The 13,924-nt window shown below is 52.7% G+C and overlaps 1 protein-coding gene across 2 annotated transcripts in view; it reads right to left on the minus strand.

Moving 5' to 3' along the window:
- Nucleotides 1-2,903: 2,903 nt before the first annotated feature.
- VAV2 (vav guanine nucleotide exchange factor 2) overlaps nucleotides 2,904-13,924 on the minus strand; it is a 127,737-nt gene continuing 116,716 nt past the window's right edge. The window contains exons 19-28 of one of the 2 annotated variants that reach the window (XM_066332864.1): nucleotides 13,761-13,782; nucleotides 12,483-12,610; nucleotides 12,214-12,288; nucleotides 11,594-11,646; nucleotides 10,808-10,924; nucleotides 9,804-9,891; nucleotides 9,592-9,715; nucleotides 8,633-8,719; nucleotides 5,869-6,023; nucleotides 2,904-5,223 (exon numbers count right to left, since the gene is read on the minus strand). In XM_066332864.1, the coding sequence (XP_066188961.1) occupies nucleotides 5,176-5,223; nucleotides 5,869-6,023; nucleotides 8,633-8,719; nucleotides 9,592-9,715; nucleotides 9,804-9,891; nucleotides 10,808-10,924; nucleotides 11,594-11,646; nucleotides 12,214-12,288; nucleotides 12,483-12,610; nucleotides 13,761-13,782 (897 nt within the window). In that variant the 3' untranslated portion in view covers nucleotides 2,904-5,175. The remainder of the gene's footprint in view (nucleotides 5,224-5,868; nucleotides 6,024-8,632; nucleotides 8,720-9,591; nucleotides 9,716-9,803; nucleotides 9,892-10,807; nucleotides 10,925-11,593; nucleotides 11,647-12,213; nucleotides 12,289-12,482; nucleotides 12,611-13,760; nucleotides 13,783-13,924) is intronic. The other variant, XM_066332863.1, reaches the window with a different exon arrangement.

Genomic DNA, 13,924 nt, shown 5'->3' on the forward strand with positions numbered 1-13,924 from the left:
AACACGGTGAGCAAAGGCACCATCTGACCCTCCTGCTGCAGTTCCCAGCGGCTCCAGTCAAAGAACAGAGTTAAAATTAATTTACACCTCTCCTAAGCCAGATCTGAGAGCTCAAAGCCAAGGCGGCAACACCAAAAAAAAAAAAAAAAAAAAAAAAAAAGAAAAAAAAAGAAAAAAAAAAGAAAAATTAAATTGGAGTTGGGTAGAAAAATGAGGGTTCGATTTAGATCTCTAAACCTGAAGGTTTGTTGTTCCTTCAGCTCAGGGCTCGTCCCTGGAATTAGGGCCTGTTTGGGCAGGACACAGAGGATCTGCTGAAGGCTCATGCTGGTATCTCTGAGAAGCAGAAGTTGGGGTGGAGTCAGGGTTTGGCTGGTGGTTGGGAGGGATTGGGGTCCCAGCAGCATCACCCACCCCTGTAGAGCTCTGAGCAGCCATGGGATGGTTTTTTAGGGGGGCTTTAAGCATCCAGCTGAAGTGGAAATTCCCCTTTTCTACTCCTCAGTACCCAAACCCTCTGCTCCTGCCTGCTCAGCACCCCGTGGTATCCAGTGTGTGCCCAAACTCCCCCAGTTTCGGAAAGGTTTGAACAGGACCTGAGGAGTTCACTCATTCCAGCTTTATCCTGCCTCCAGCAGCATTTCCCCTCCTTCTCCCAAAGACAGTTTCACAGAGAGAGCCCCAATTCCTGCAGGCTTCTCCGTGGACTAAATTGCTCACAGAACAACCACAGAGCAGCAAACAAGTCTAAACTCCTGTTTGCAGTGGGGTGTTTCTGTTTGACAGGCCAGAACCATTTCCAAATTATAAATATGACCTTTGGGTTAGAGCAGGACTAGAACAATGCAAGCCCAAGTCCATTTCAGCAGGCTGAGCCCTTCACCGAGCTCAGGATGGACAGTGGGGAAAGTGGCAGCTCCTGGAGCCCCTCAGAGCCCTGATGTGACCCCAAAACTGGAATGAGGGGGGTTATTTTTTGGGATGGTCAGTCCAGTGTGGAAGGAACATACACAGCTCGATCTCCCCCTTTAATTTTTAGGTGACTTCTAAAATAAAGCAGCGCCGTGGTTCAGGCGCCAGCTGGAGTTTTCTAGGTCACAGAAATCGTGGTTAATGCAGGGCTGAGCCAGCCAGGCGTGCTGCAGACTGTCACCACTGCCTCTGCCACCCCCAATCCTCACCCTCGGCAGAGCTGTGGGCTCAGCTCTGCCCCACCACCTCAGTCTGGGCTTGGGAAAACACCAGCAGCACCTGCCAAAAGCACCCAGATCTCACAGAGTGCTGCCGGGCAGAGCTGCTCTGAGCTCTCCTCTTGGCCACCCCCTGCCTCAGTTTCCCCATCCTGATGGCACAGCAGTTTAGAGCCTGGTTTTGGGATGCCCTGGGCTGGCCTTGGTGAGCTGACCCCCAGAGGGAGGTGGCCAAGCTCTGGCTGGTGGCCGCAGGGCTGGAGGGGCAGCCCCAGGGCCAGGGTAGGTGGCTGTGACACTGTCACACTGTGACAGGAGCCAGCAAACACAGAGTGTTAGCTCAGAGCCCGGCTCACGGTTTTTGCCACCAGCTGCTCCTGCTGGAGGAAAAAATCAGAATAATAAATAAGACCCCGTGCCTGGTGTGTGTCCCCTGTCCTGGGACAGGCCAGGGGCTGGAGCCAGCTGTGCTGGCCGTGGCTGGGATTTGTGCTCCTGTTAATGCCCCTGGAACGCTGCTCCTGCTCTGGTTACTGCACCTGGCCGTGCCTGGGCACGCTGGATCAATGCCCCATTTATTCCTGAGCTGCCCCATTTATCCCTGCATTGGAGCAGCCCCCAGGAGAGCATTTTGGCACAAAGCTGAACTGCAGTGGAGGCACCCAGCTGCCAGCTCCAGCCACACCCCACAGGCTCGATGTCCCCAACCCTGGGTGGCAGGGATGTCCCCAGAGGCAGGACAGGATGGGGACCGGTTTCTGCAGTGCCCAGCTCTCGGATCCAGGCTCCAGTGCTGCATTTGGCAGCCCAGCTGTGCCACAGCCGTGCCACCCACCCAGGGCCAGGCTGAGCCTCAGCACCAGCAAGGGAGGGCCTAGCCACGAAAAAACTGGAATTTCACAGTGGTGAATGTTGGAGAGATTCCCTTAGACCAAACAGCCACCAGGAAAGAGCTTATCCCAGGCAGGGTCAGCACCTGGAGCAAGGCTTCATACCTGCCTGGGCAGCACCTTCCCAAACCAGCATCCAAAATCCAGCGCCCAGCTCACGTCCTGATTCTCTGAGTAAAGCCCCTCTGCTCATTGCTACGTCCCCTTCCAGCTCACCCTGGGAAAAGTGAAGCACTGGGGGCTCCAAGCGTGGAAAAAAATCAATGTTTTAATGAAAAGACACGGCAGCTCACAGGGACATCACATCCCTGCTCACGGTGAAGCCTCTTGAACATCTCAGGGTTTGTTTTTTTTTAATAACTGTGCAATTTATTTATTGCTCTGGAGAATGCTGCTGCCTGCAGGGCCAGGTGGGGTTCTGGAATATGATACTGAGAAGTGACTAAAAGCCATGGAAAATCAGCTTCTTTCCTTCACCCTGCAGGGGCTCAGCTCGAAAAAGGAGTCACAGGAAAGCTCCTGGATGGGACAACTGCTCCAGCAGCAGCTGCTCCAGGAATGAGAAGGAACCTGACAGGCACTACAGGAGGGAGCTAATCCAGATTTTGGAGGGGTAAAAACATTTACTGTTCATGCCAGGAATTGGGAAGGATCCATCCCTGGGACCACCCATCTTCCCTGGATGGGACAAGCCACCCCTGAGCCCCAGTGAAAGCCACAGAGGTTTTAGTGACAATGACCCTGACACGATCCTGGCACCTCTGGCACCTTAAAAACCATGGCTGAGGGGGAAAAAAATAATACCCTATCAGCAAAATTACACTTTATTTTGTTGGGTTTGTTTTTCTGTTGGGCAATTTACTTTGATGAATTGTAACTTAAAAAGGCCTGGAAAAACCACATGCAAAAGGGTTTCTAAGTAGCAGCTAAAAGTTTCTATTCCAGCATTACAAGCTATTCCAAATGACTTCCAAATTTCCCAGCTATAAACTATTCCATTAAACAAACAGTTTTATCCTTCAACCCCCTCCACCCTACCCCAGTTAGTGCAGTGCAAAGGAAAAACCCAAGGAATTTACATATTATTTTCCAACATATCCCATTGCAATTCCGAATGGTCTGCGACGAACTAAAATAATACATACAATTTTCTCGCCATCATCATCATCATCATAATAATAAAAAAAAACATTTCCCTTTCTTATTCACAGATATATTTGTGGCAAATGGCTGAATAATTACTTACAAACAGAACAATCTCTTTTTAACAAGTTTCTTACACCAGTAAACACAAGAGGGAGAGCTCTCTGGGGTATAAGGGGGTTTGGCAGAGGGTGGGGGTCCCTTTTTGGGGCGTAAAGGGACAGAGGTGCCCTGGTCCCTGTGACAGGGCTGTGCTCTCCCAAGGTGATGCCCTGGCCACCTTACAGAATTGGCCACGCTGAACAGGAGGGGCTCTAAGGCTTTAGGATCTGAGGCAGACCAGGAGCCACCAGGAGTTTGTGTGTCTCACCCACCCCAGTGCCCCCTCAGCTCCAGCCCAGCCCCTGGAATGGCAATGGGACCCTCTGCTCTGCACAGGAGCAGGGAACTGTCAGCTCCCTGCTGGCTGCTCCCCTCAAACTGAGCGTGGAGGGGCTGCCTGGGAGGGGTTAGCACCAAACAGTACCTTGGGAATGCCCTGAGCCCCCTCCATGTCCCTGTCACCTCCCATCTGCACCCACCTCACACCCCCCAGGACTGGGGGCACTCCCAGAGCCCCAGGAGGAACGGGGAGCAAAGCAGGGTGACCCTGGGCTTGTCACTGAGCAGCAGCATGTAATTCCCAAGTTAGCATCATTCCCTTGGCCTTGAGAGATCCGAACTCCCCCATCCCTGGCACCTCCCTGCCACCTCCCAGGCTTGATCCCACAGCAGGACACGATGCTGCACACCACAAATCCCAGGGGAACAATGTCAGGGCATGGAAGTGCCAGCTCAAAACGCCACACAGCCAGAGAGGCAGCTCCTGGGGCTCAGCTGGAGGGAAGTTGTTCCCTGTCGTGCCCCCACACGTGTGTTTTGTTTGTTTTTGCACTTTGGGAAGGGCAGACTGGGATTGAGGGTGCTCAGGACACAGTGGGAATGTCACAACACACGGACCTTGGACAGCAGCAGCAGGAACAGCCTGTGGGAGGAAGAGTAGGGGGCAATGCTGCCAGCCCCCAAAAGTGCACACAGCTGGGAACAGGAGATCACAGGTCAGGGACAGGATCCAGGACTTGATACCGTAGCCCTTGTTCAGGTGGGTTGGCCCTGAGCTCATGAGGTGGGATTTGTCACAGCTGCAAGGAAAATCAGCCTGGTTTGGGGGGGTCCTGCTGCCAGCGAGGGGGGGACAGACCCAGGGACTCATCCTCTGCATGCACCTGGTGCCTTGGAGGCCTCTAAAACCCTCGTGTGGGGCACATCTCCAGTCCTGCAGTGCACCCAGACCTCCCGCTCACCAGTGGGACCAGTCTGCTCCCTGGGCACCCTCCTGCCCACAGCAAGGCTGGTGGGACTGGGGTGACTGGGAAGAAAATGGGCTTTGGGGGGCCCAAAACGGCTCTTTCCCCTCCTGGCTGGCCTGAAGGTCCACTTCCAGCCTACAACTGAGGGTCAAAATGGTCACAGCCCTCTCCTCTCCTCCAGGGTGTCCCCACCCTGCCCCTGGCCACTGCCAAAATCCTGACCTGAGCGGTGTGACAGGGGCTCTGCGTCATCTCCTTGGGGAACTCCCCCAGAATTCTCACCCAGGCACAACACCTTGGGCCTCACCCTCCCACCACCAGCAGCAGCACCCCCTGACAGCAGAGGGGTGCAGGACCCCCTGGGGCCCCCCAGAGTCTCTGAGCTCTGTCCACAGCGGGGGGAGCGCGGCTCTCCCGCAGCCAGCGCCATCCCACAGCCCTGCAAATCTTCTGTACACGGAACGGGGGCAGCCTGGGCCGCCAGGGGAACGTCAGGGGGCTGCAAGGGGCAGTCCTGGGAGGTGTCCAGCACGGGGACAATGTGCTCGGGCTGCAGCTGCTGGCTCCGGGCGCTCGGACGATTTCCAGCGGCCACGGCCGCGGTCACTGCACGCCCTCCTCCTCCACGTACGTCGAGGGAAACCAGCCCACCTGTAGGGGGACAGCAGAGGTGAGCTGGGGAGCTCAAGGGGAACAGCACAAAGCCTGCTGGAGTTCAAGGGTTTGGGCACAGCAGGCACGGGGTGGGGTTGTTGGGGTGTGCAGGGCCAGGAGTTGGACACTGTGATCGTTGTGGGGCCCTTCCAGCTCTGTGGTTTTGTAAAGGTGTTCCTGTCCTGTTGCTGGGATTATTCCCCTGCCATCAAGTGCTGTTCCCAGCCCTGGATGTGCCAGAACCTGATGGTGTGAGCCATCAGCCTAATCTGGGATGGAGTTAACTCCCATACATCACCTTGGACACGCTGCCTGCAAGGGATCAGGGCAGCAAGAGTCTGTCCCCAGTGCTACAAAATCTGTGGGACAACAGGTCAAGCCACCAGGCTGCTGGTTTTCCCAGGATGCTGAGCCCTGCCCCTGCAGACATCCCTCACAGGGGCAGGTTTAGGGAAGATCAGTCCCTCCCACCACGTGCACCCACCTGTGCGCCCTGGACATCACTGTCACTGTCACAAAGCCTCAAATGGTCACACAGAGGTGGCTCTGAGGTGACAGAACCCAGGAGAGACACCCAGGAACACACCCCTTCCCTTTGCCCTCCTGAAAGAACGGGGCAGGAACTTCTCTGGAGGCACTCACCCTTCCGTTGGTCTCCCCCTTCCACCATCCCTGGTCCCCTCCGATCCTGCTGTAGATCTTCACCACGTCCCCCTCCCGCAGCGACAGCTCCCGCATGTCCCGCGCCGCAAAGTTGTACCGTGCCACGGCCGTGCCTATGACCCGGGGGGTGAACACTGCCAGGGGACAAAGCACACAGGGTCACCACCAGCCCCCCAACGCTGGCTGAAGCCTGGGGAAAGCTTGGAGAGGTTCAACCTGGGTTATCCACCACGGCACAGAGAACTGGAGCTGCTCAGATGGGACAGGGGGTGGTGGTGGAACCCTGAGAGTTGAGTTTTAGGGTTTCTGTGCTGACACCGACCCCCCAAGCAAATGCTGCATTTGATCTGAGGCTGTGGAGAACACTTCCAAAACTGAATAACAGAACTAGGATTATGGGTGTGTAGTTTGAGTTGAATTGTTTGATGCCACAGGATGGAAAACTTGAAGAGTTTAAGCGTTTAGAATATAGTTATTACTATAATATATATATTTTATAAATTATATATTTATTATAGATATAAATTATAAATATATATTTTATATATATATATATATATAAAGCAAGATGGAGGTTTTAGGGTGTAGGCTAAATCCTTCTTTTTTCACCTTCTTCTTCATGGGTCTGGGTGGTATTTTGTAATTGGGTAGAAAAGTCCACATTGTGGGCCACGGGTGGCTGGTTATTGGGTTAAAAGTAAAAATAATTTAGGTGTCATTTCTCAGTTGGACAATGTATCCTTCAAAGGCCTTGTGAAGAGATAGAGCCAGAGCCATTTTTCACTTCGTTAGCTAGAACTCACAGCTCATGAGACTGTACTGCAGATAGGAATTAATGAACATCTGAGTCTGAACATGAAATACCATCTCAAGCATTCAATCCGGGCTCTGGCAGAAAAAGAAGATCAAAAAGCAACAGGGTGGCACCACCTGAGCTGCTCAGCCTGGCATGGGTGGGGTGGCTGGGGTTAAACTGGGCTCCTGCTGGGCCTTGAAGGGCTCTGTGGGTTTGGGAAGCTCCTCTCTGCTGGTCAGGGGCTTGTCAGGGATCACTGGGGTGAAGGGCACTTTTGTGAGGTGGTAAAAGAAGGGATTTAACAGGATTACACAACAATTAATGAAGAAATCACGGAAAAATCCTGTTCAACTCTCAGTCTCGGGTCTGGCTGCCACACAGCTCCCAGCACCTGATGGGACCACTCAGTAAATCAACTTGGATTTCAGCTACTTCAAAACCAGAGGTTTTGGGAATGGATTCTGCTAGAGTGAATCCTGTGTGCTTGGCCATGAGAACCTGGAACCTCCCTGCTCCTGTCCCTGCCAGGAAGCAACCTTGGGAACTTGGTCCCATTGGAGACCAAACGGTGCCAAACCCCAACCCAGACCAGCACCTTGGAATGAGGAATGACCCCAGGAGCCACCTCGGGAGCCAACCTCCACCAGCACAGCCCCAGCCCCACGGATCTCCATCACTTCAGGCAGGGGATGAGGCTCAGGGGAAGCACAGGGAGGGGGAAGGCAGGGGCAGCACTCAGCATTCCTGCCCCAAGGTCTGGGCACGGGGGAAAAAGGCTGGAGAACAACACTGGAGGGATGGGATGGGCAGAGGAGGAGAAAAATGCATTTTCTCTGAAGTTCACAAAACTGAAATAAACACCCTCGAGGGGATGTTGTGTTTCACTCCCCTCTTTCTCTCCCAGGATTTCCAGGGGTGAATTTCAGCTACAGAAGTGTGCAAACCAAGGTTGAACGGAGTTTGAGGGAAAGCTTTGCCCAGGTTTTCAGCTCTTGGGGTGGAAGGAGATGAGGATGGCGATGGAGATGGTTTGGACCCACAATGTGCAATCACTGGAGGGTTGGTCCATCCTGGCCAGGCAGCCAGGCTGGAGAATGGACAGAAATCAGGGCAGCTTTGAGCTCTTACATCAGGAGCTTGCTCAGAGCCCCTTGCTACACAGATAATTCCTGCAAGATTTTCTATGCAGTTAGAGAACCTCAAAATCCCAGATTTATGCTTGAAAAGTTGTGTTCTTCCCAAACCTGGCATCAAGGAAGACACGTGGCTTTGCCAGTGACTTTCTCTGTCCAGCCTAAAGCAGAGACTGAAAGATAAAAAAACTTCAATGGGAAGAAAATCTGGCAGGATTTTGCTGTGATCTCATCCAGAGGGAGGATGACACCAGCCTGGGATAGTTGGGGCACCACAGCAGGGACACTGAGCCCCAAAACACACCTGACAGCTCAGGTGTGCCCCTGTCCCCTCAGCAAGGGGCTCCTGAGCAGGCTCAGCCAGCAGAGCTCAAAGCCTGCAGGACACTGGGATGCTCTCCTGGAGGACAAGGAGGATCAGGAGGGACAGGGTGGGATGCTGATGCTCGTTGGGTGAGACACAGGGATAAGCAGGTCGAGCTTGAAGTACATCATGAGATCCCAAAGTGCTACATCCACCTTTTTGAGTTTGGTTTGGTTTTTTTTTTTTTTGTTAATTTTAGCCCCTTTTCTCAAACAGCAACAAGTCCATCTCCTCCCTGCCTTGATTTTGGGGAGAGGGTGGGGAGTGCATTTTGCTGCCAACCAAGCCACGGTTAATTAACTTAATTAACTAATTTCCCAGGGCAGCACTGAGGACCCCCTGAACTGCCTGTGAGGATGGAGGGACACGGGGACCCCGCAGGTCCCACTGGTGATGGCTTTCAAGCTGGGGATGGTGGCAGGTCTCTCCAGCACGGAGAGGCACTGGTACCTGACCAGAAGGGACTGGAGGAGCTCTGAGAAGAAAAGTTGAGGCCCTGAGGACTGAGAAAAGAAAAGTTGTAGGAAGCGCAGGAGGCTGCAAAGAGGTTAGAGAGAAACAGAAAGAGGCAGAACACGCATTAAAAAGGAAATAAAATAAAATATTATAAGGCACAATGCTTTAAAAGCTGATGGAGGGATACAGGGCAAAGCATGCAGAGGGTCTTGTGCAGGGGCTCAGAGCTGGGACAGCTGAGAAAAGGTCTGGCCACAGCCCCACAGCCATTGAGGGCTCAAAATTCATCCTAGGGTTGTATCTAATGCAAAAAGATATTTAAGCAACTTTTAAAACCTGTCTTCCTTTGGTATTCTTTTCTAAATATACCATGGAGAAAAATATTTAAAAGTTATTTTTCCCCACAAAGCAGTTAGTTCTGCACTCAGGCTTTTGGACAAAACATCATCCTGCATTATTGCACTTTTTTCTTCCCATTTATTGTGATTTTTTCCTTTCTTTGCCTTTTAGACACAGACTTACCCTTTCACCCACCACCTCCGTTAAAGGAGTCCCACTGGGATTCAAACCACCACAAGTCACACTGGATCAAAAAAATCTCTCGTGGGTGGGAAAAGACAGGATAAATCCCACCAAGTGAACACCACATCCCTGCTCTCAGCCAGAGGGGGAGCAAACCACAGGGTGAAAAACCACAGGGTGAAAAACCACAGGAAAGGGAACAGCCTGTCCCAGCCAAAACTGTCCCTTCAGAGAGCAGCAGTGCCACAGAGCCCCAGATCTCCCCTGATCCCAACACCTCCAGCAAGACTCATCTTGAAAACCAGCCCAGAAGAACTTATCTGCAAACTGAGGAACTCAAACCCTACAGTGAAGCTGCAAATTCCTTCCTCCACTGCTCCTACAGCTGGCTGGGAGGGGCAGGTTTTCCTGACACCTGAGCTGGGCTTTACCTGGGGAGCGGGTGAAGGTCCTGGAGGTAGAGCGCTCCCGGGATTTGTAGGGATATTTCAGGGTCGTGTCCAGCTGCTTGAAGCTCTCCTTCAGAGAGTGGCTCTGGTAGTACTCAACCAGCTCCTGGGAAGGAAGGAGAGGCACCTGGCTGTCTCTGCCAGCCCCTGCATGGCCTGCAGGGTCAGCGCCACAACGGGGAACAAAAACCCACCAGCAAGCTTTCGAACTTCTTGGCTTCCGTGATGTGAATCCAGTTGTCCTTCTCCACCACCTTGATGTGCTTCACCTCCTCGTTGAACCTGCCGACAACAGCAAAGGCACTCAAAAAAACCTCAGAGCCACGTGCTCCAGCCCTGCTTCATCCTCAGTGAGTGAGAAATATTGGGTTATTAAATTCTTAAATGGCGAATGTTGGGGGTTAGGTTTGTCCCTTTTTCACTCTAAAGAATTTTTCCCCCTAAGTTACCAAGGAGACCAAGTGTTGGACACTTAAACAAAGAGGTGGCCAAAACCCGGCTGGGGAGATTTTTTTCTTTATCTGTTAGGGAGTTTTTTTCTTTATCAGCCTTCTCTGATAAGAAGCCAGCTGTTAAAAACAGGGTGGAGCAGTGCTGCTTATCAGATGGGGCAGTTTCTTATCTCTGTTCAGTCTTCCACTCCCCCATGGGGATATCTTCTGTTAATGGGCCATTAAAGCTCACCAATCACATGACACATTACATCATCACATTGTAAGATACTCCACCCAAGGAGAAGGACCATCTCCACCCAGATAAAAAGGAGCCACAGGTGTCACCAGACATCCAGTGTTCCCATGGGACTCCCAAAGGAATAGCAGACCCATCTCTAGACCTTTGGCTCCACAGGACCATCCCTGCTCCCAACAGGACCACATCTGCCTCTCCAGGAGGCCTCAGGACTGTTGCAACCCCCTGACCAACAGGGAGTCAGGTTGTATCTTTGACTGTGTCAGGGTTTTTTCTAGGATTTCTTTGTGTGTTTGCTTGCTTATTCTTCTGTACTACAACATTTGTATTTTTTATATCCCTAGTAAAGAACTGCTACACCTATTCCCGAATCTTTGCCTGACAGCCTTTTAATTGCAAATTTATAATAATTTGGAAAAGGGGAGGAGGGGGGCTTACATTCCAAGGGAAATTTCAATCTTCCCTGGCAGATGCCAGTCTATCTAAACCCAGACAGGGAATGACTCACTTAATGCTGATGGCAAAGCGCTCGGCCTCAGCCGGCCGCTCCCGGATCAGGTAGGTGCCGCTGACGTGAGACTTGAGCAGGTTGTCTGTCTGATGCCTCTCCATGTTCCCTGCAAACCTGAGCCCAGAGGGTAATTAGTTCATGTAATTCTTTAAAATGAACTCCTATCTTTAAACAGGCATGTTTTGGATGAAAAGAGAGATCTTTTTTATAGGCATGAAGGTTGGGAGGCAGGTGGAGAAACATCTGAAATATCCTGAGCGGGAAGGAAAGCGCCCTGAGATACACAAGAAGCTGCTGAGCCACTGAAGCACACAGAGAGTGGGCTCTTCACTTTGAAGTACCTGACACCTGGAAAAACCCACTAATTTGGAATCATTCTCCAGGTTAATGAGGCCTCAGCAAGAGCTGGAGAGCGGGGATAATTCATATCCATGAATTCGTAAACCTGGCTGGAGCTGGAGAGAAGGAGCAGCAGGCAAAGCCAGCACAGCCTCTCCTGCCAAAGCACGAGTTGCCTCCTTAGTCCCAAAATCATTTTCTGGGCACAGAAAACGGGAAGAGAAACCAGCATCTCTCTTTTTGCCTCTGACCCTCTCCATCAGTGAAAAAATCCCCACAGTTGCTGCCACGGGGCTTTCAACACCCCAACACCACCGTGGCAGCTGCTCCAGGGCCAAGCAGGATGCAGAGCACTGCTGGTTCTGCATTTGGAATCCCTCACTGGAGTGGATTCCTGAGCAAGGAACAAGCACAAGGCAAAGCTTTTTGGTTTCTGGGACTCACCACGGGTACGCCGTGTAGTCGATCTCCCGCGAGGGCGGCCGGCTGTTGGGGGGCTGCAAATTGAGAATTGCTGGTTAGTGAAGAACCAGAGCAGCTCCTCAGGCTGGGGACCACGTGTGGGATGTTCCTCTCCATGGGTTCCCTGTGCTGAGCCATCCCTGGATTCTGGGCTCGGGCAGAGGAGGGCAGTGTTGCAGCTGAGCATTTCGCTCTCAGCTCCCAGCTGGGATGAGCAGGCTGTGTTTGTTCATTTACCTGAGTGGTTTTTAATTGGGAAACAGCTGACAACATTACAGCAAGCGGCTAGAAGCAATTAAAATAAACCAAATGCAGTTTTTCTTCACTGGGCCTGATCTGGAGCACTCTGCTCCTGAGTCAGCCCTGCAGAGAGGGAACAGAGCTGGGTCTGATGATGCCAACCCCAAACTTGGGGACAGGGCTGGGACCGCCCTGCCCTGACACCTGCAACTATGGGATGGGGGATCCACCTCCCCTGGGAGGCAGAGGCCTCACTGAAAGTCCAGGGAAGGACTGAGGTCTCCAGGAGAAGAGTGACAGGGACAACCTCACCACCTGCAGCCACCTGGCACTCCCAGCTCCATCTCCTCCCTGGCACTTACCCTGGCATCCACAGGGCAGGGTTTCACCGAGGAGCTGGGGAAATAACCCGACTTCTTCGTCTGCAGCAGCCTGCCCTGCAAAGCCAAGCCGGGCATCAGACTGGGGCGTGCACTGGGGGCACTGGTGCAGGGCTGGGGACAGGCCCCAAACTGCCCCCCAACCCCTGAGCCCAACCCCTGCACCAGGAAAGGCCACAAATAAAAGGGATAATGCAGAAGTCGCTAGTTGGAAAGTTTCCTGGAGTTTCCCAAGAGGAATCATCCCTCACCTCCCACCACGGCGACTCGGGGTCCCCCCTCAGCAGCTCGATCACATCCCCAATTTGGAAGGTGAGCACTGGTTTCCCAGGAGGGGCTGGGTTTCCGTGGTAATTCTGAACAGCCACCATTTTAGGACCTGGCAGAGAAGGCAAAACAGTTTCACAACTGAAAAAAACATCAAACCCAAACAAACCCACCCCTCCAAAGCCTGTCCCTCCTCATCCCCTGACACAGCCCAGCAGGCAGGGTTTAGGGGCAGGAAACATGAAAGCAGAAAGGAATGGTGTCCACACTGAGTGTTCTTGGCTCCTGCAGTTCCATGCATGACTGAGTTCCCCTGAGCAAAAATAAACCCGGGGAGGACCCAGCCAAGCTGCAGCTCCAGCTCCCAGCCCTGCACCTGGGTTGGAGCCTCACTGAGGCACAGCAGCTCTTGCCAGCACCAAGCCCTGCCAGGCTCAGCAGTGACACCACAGAAGGGACCAGTGAGCACTCAGCTAATTCTGAATATCAGCTGGACCTGGGACTCAAACACCCCTGAAGCTCCCACTCAAAGTCCACTTGTCTCGCCAACAACTGCACATTAAATAAACTTCCCCCACTGCACCAAACCCACAGTGTTTATCCTCAAAATGCCTCCCCACCTCTGCCTCTCCCCTCTCAGCAAGAGCACTCTGTGCTTGTTTTGTTGGTTTTTTTAATTTTTTTTTTTTAACCACAAGCTTGATTCAGGTTTCTTTTTCGCCAGGCTTGGCTTTCCTTCCATCAGAAATAGCACAAAAACAAATTGTTCTTCTCCTTCGAGCCAGAGCAGGGGCAGGGCAGCCCCAGAGCTCTGTCCAGGCAAGTTTTAAACACAGGAAGATAAAAGTGATTGCAGTAACCTTTGTGACTGACCCTCATCAGAGGCCCTGAGCACACTGGACATGCCAACAGGAGGATGGATGCTCCTCATCAGCAACAAATCTCCCTGCCAGAACATGCCTGAAGGTTGGTTTGGCACAAGGATGTTGTGCCAGGCTCTCCTTGGTCACTGGTGGGATGGGCAGAAGCTTGACTGGCCCAGCAGAGCTGGCCAAGGGCACGAGGGAACCCAAAAAAAATGATGTGGCAGCAGTGACAGGAGACCCCCCCGTGCCCCATCGCTGGCCAGGAGGGTGCACAGGACCCTAATGAAGCTTTTTTCCTGGTTTTGGAAGGATCCTCCCCCTCCCACACACTCAGCGCTGAGGATTCCTGCAGCCACAACCTCTCCCTGCCCTCCTGTCACACAGCAATGCCCTTACCAGGTCCTGCACCCAGAGAATCCTGCAAAGAAAAGAGGGAAAAGGCTCAGTGAGGACAGGTCAGCCTCAGTTCTCCCTACCAGCACCCACCTGAGGCCACGGGGATGAGAAAACCTCTCCCCAAATGTCCCTGGTACCCCCCAGCCCACGGCGCTCACCCCAGC

The sequence above is a fragment of the Sylvia atricapilla genome, chromosome 19 (genome assembly GCF_009819655.1).
Source record: "Sylvia atricapilla isolate bSylAtr1 chromosome 19, bSylAtr1.pri, whole genome shotgun sequence".
Lineage (NCBI taxonomy): Eukaryota > Metazoa > Chordata > Aves > Passeriformes > Sylviidae > Sylvia > Sylvia atricapilla.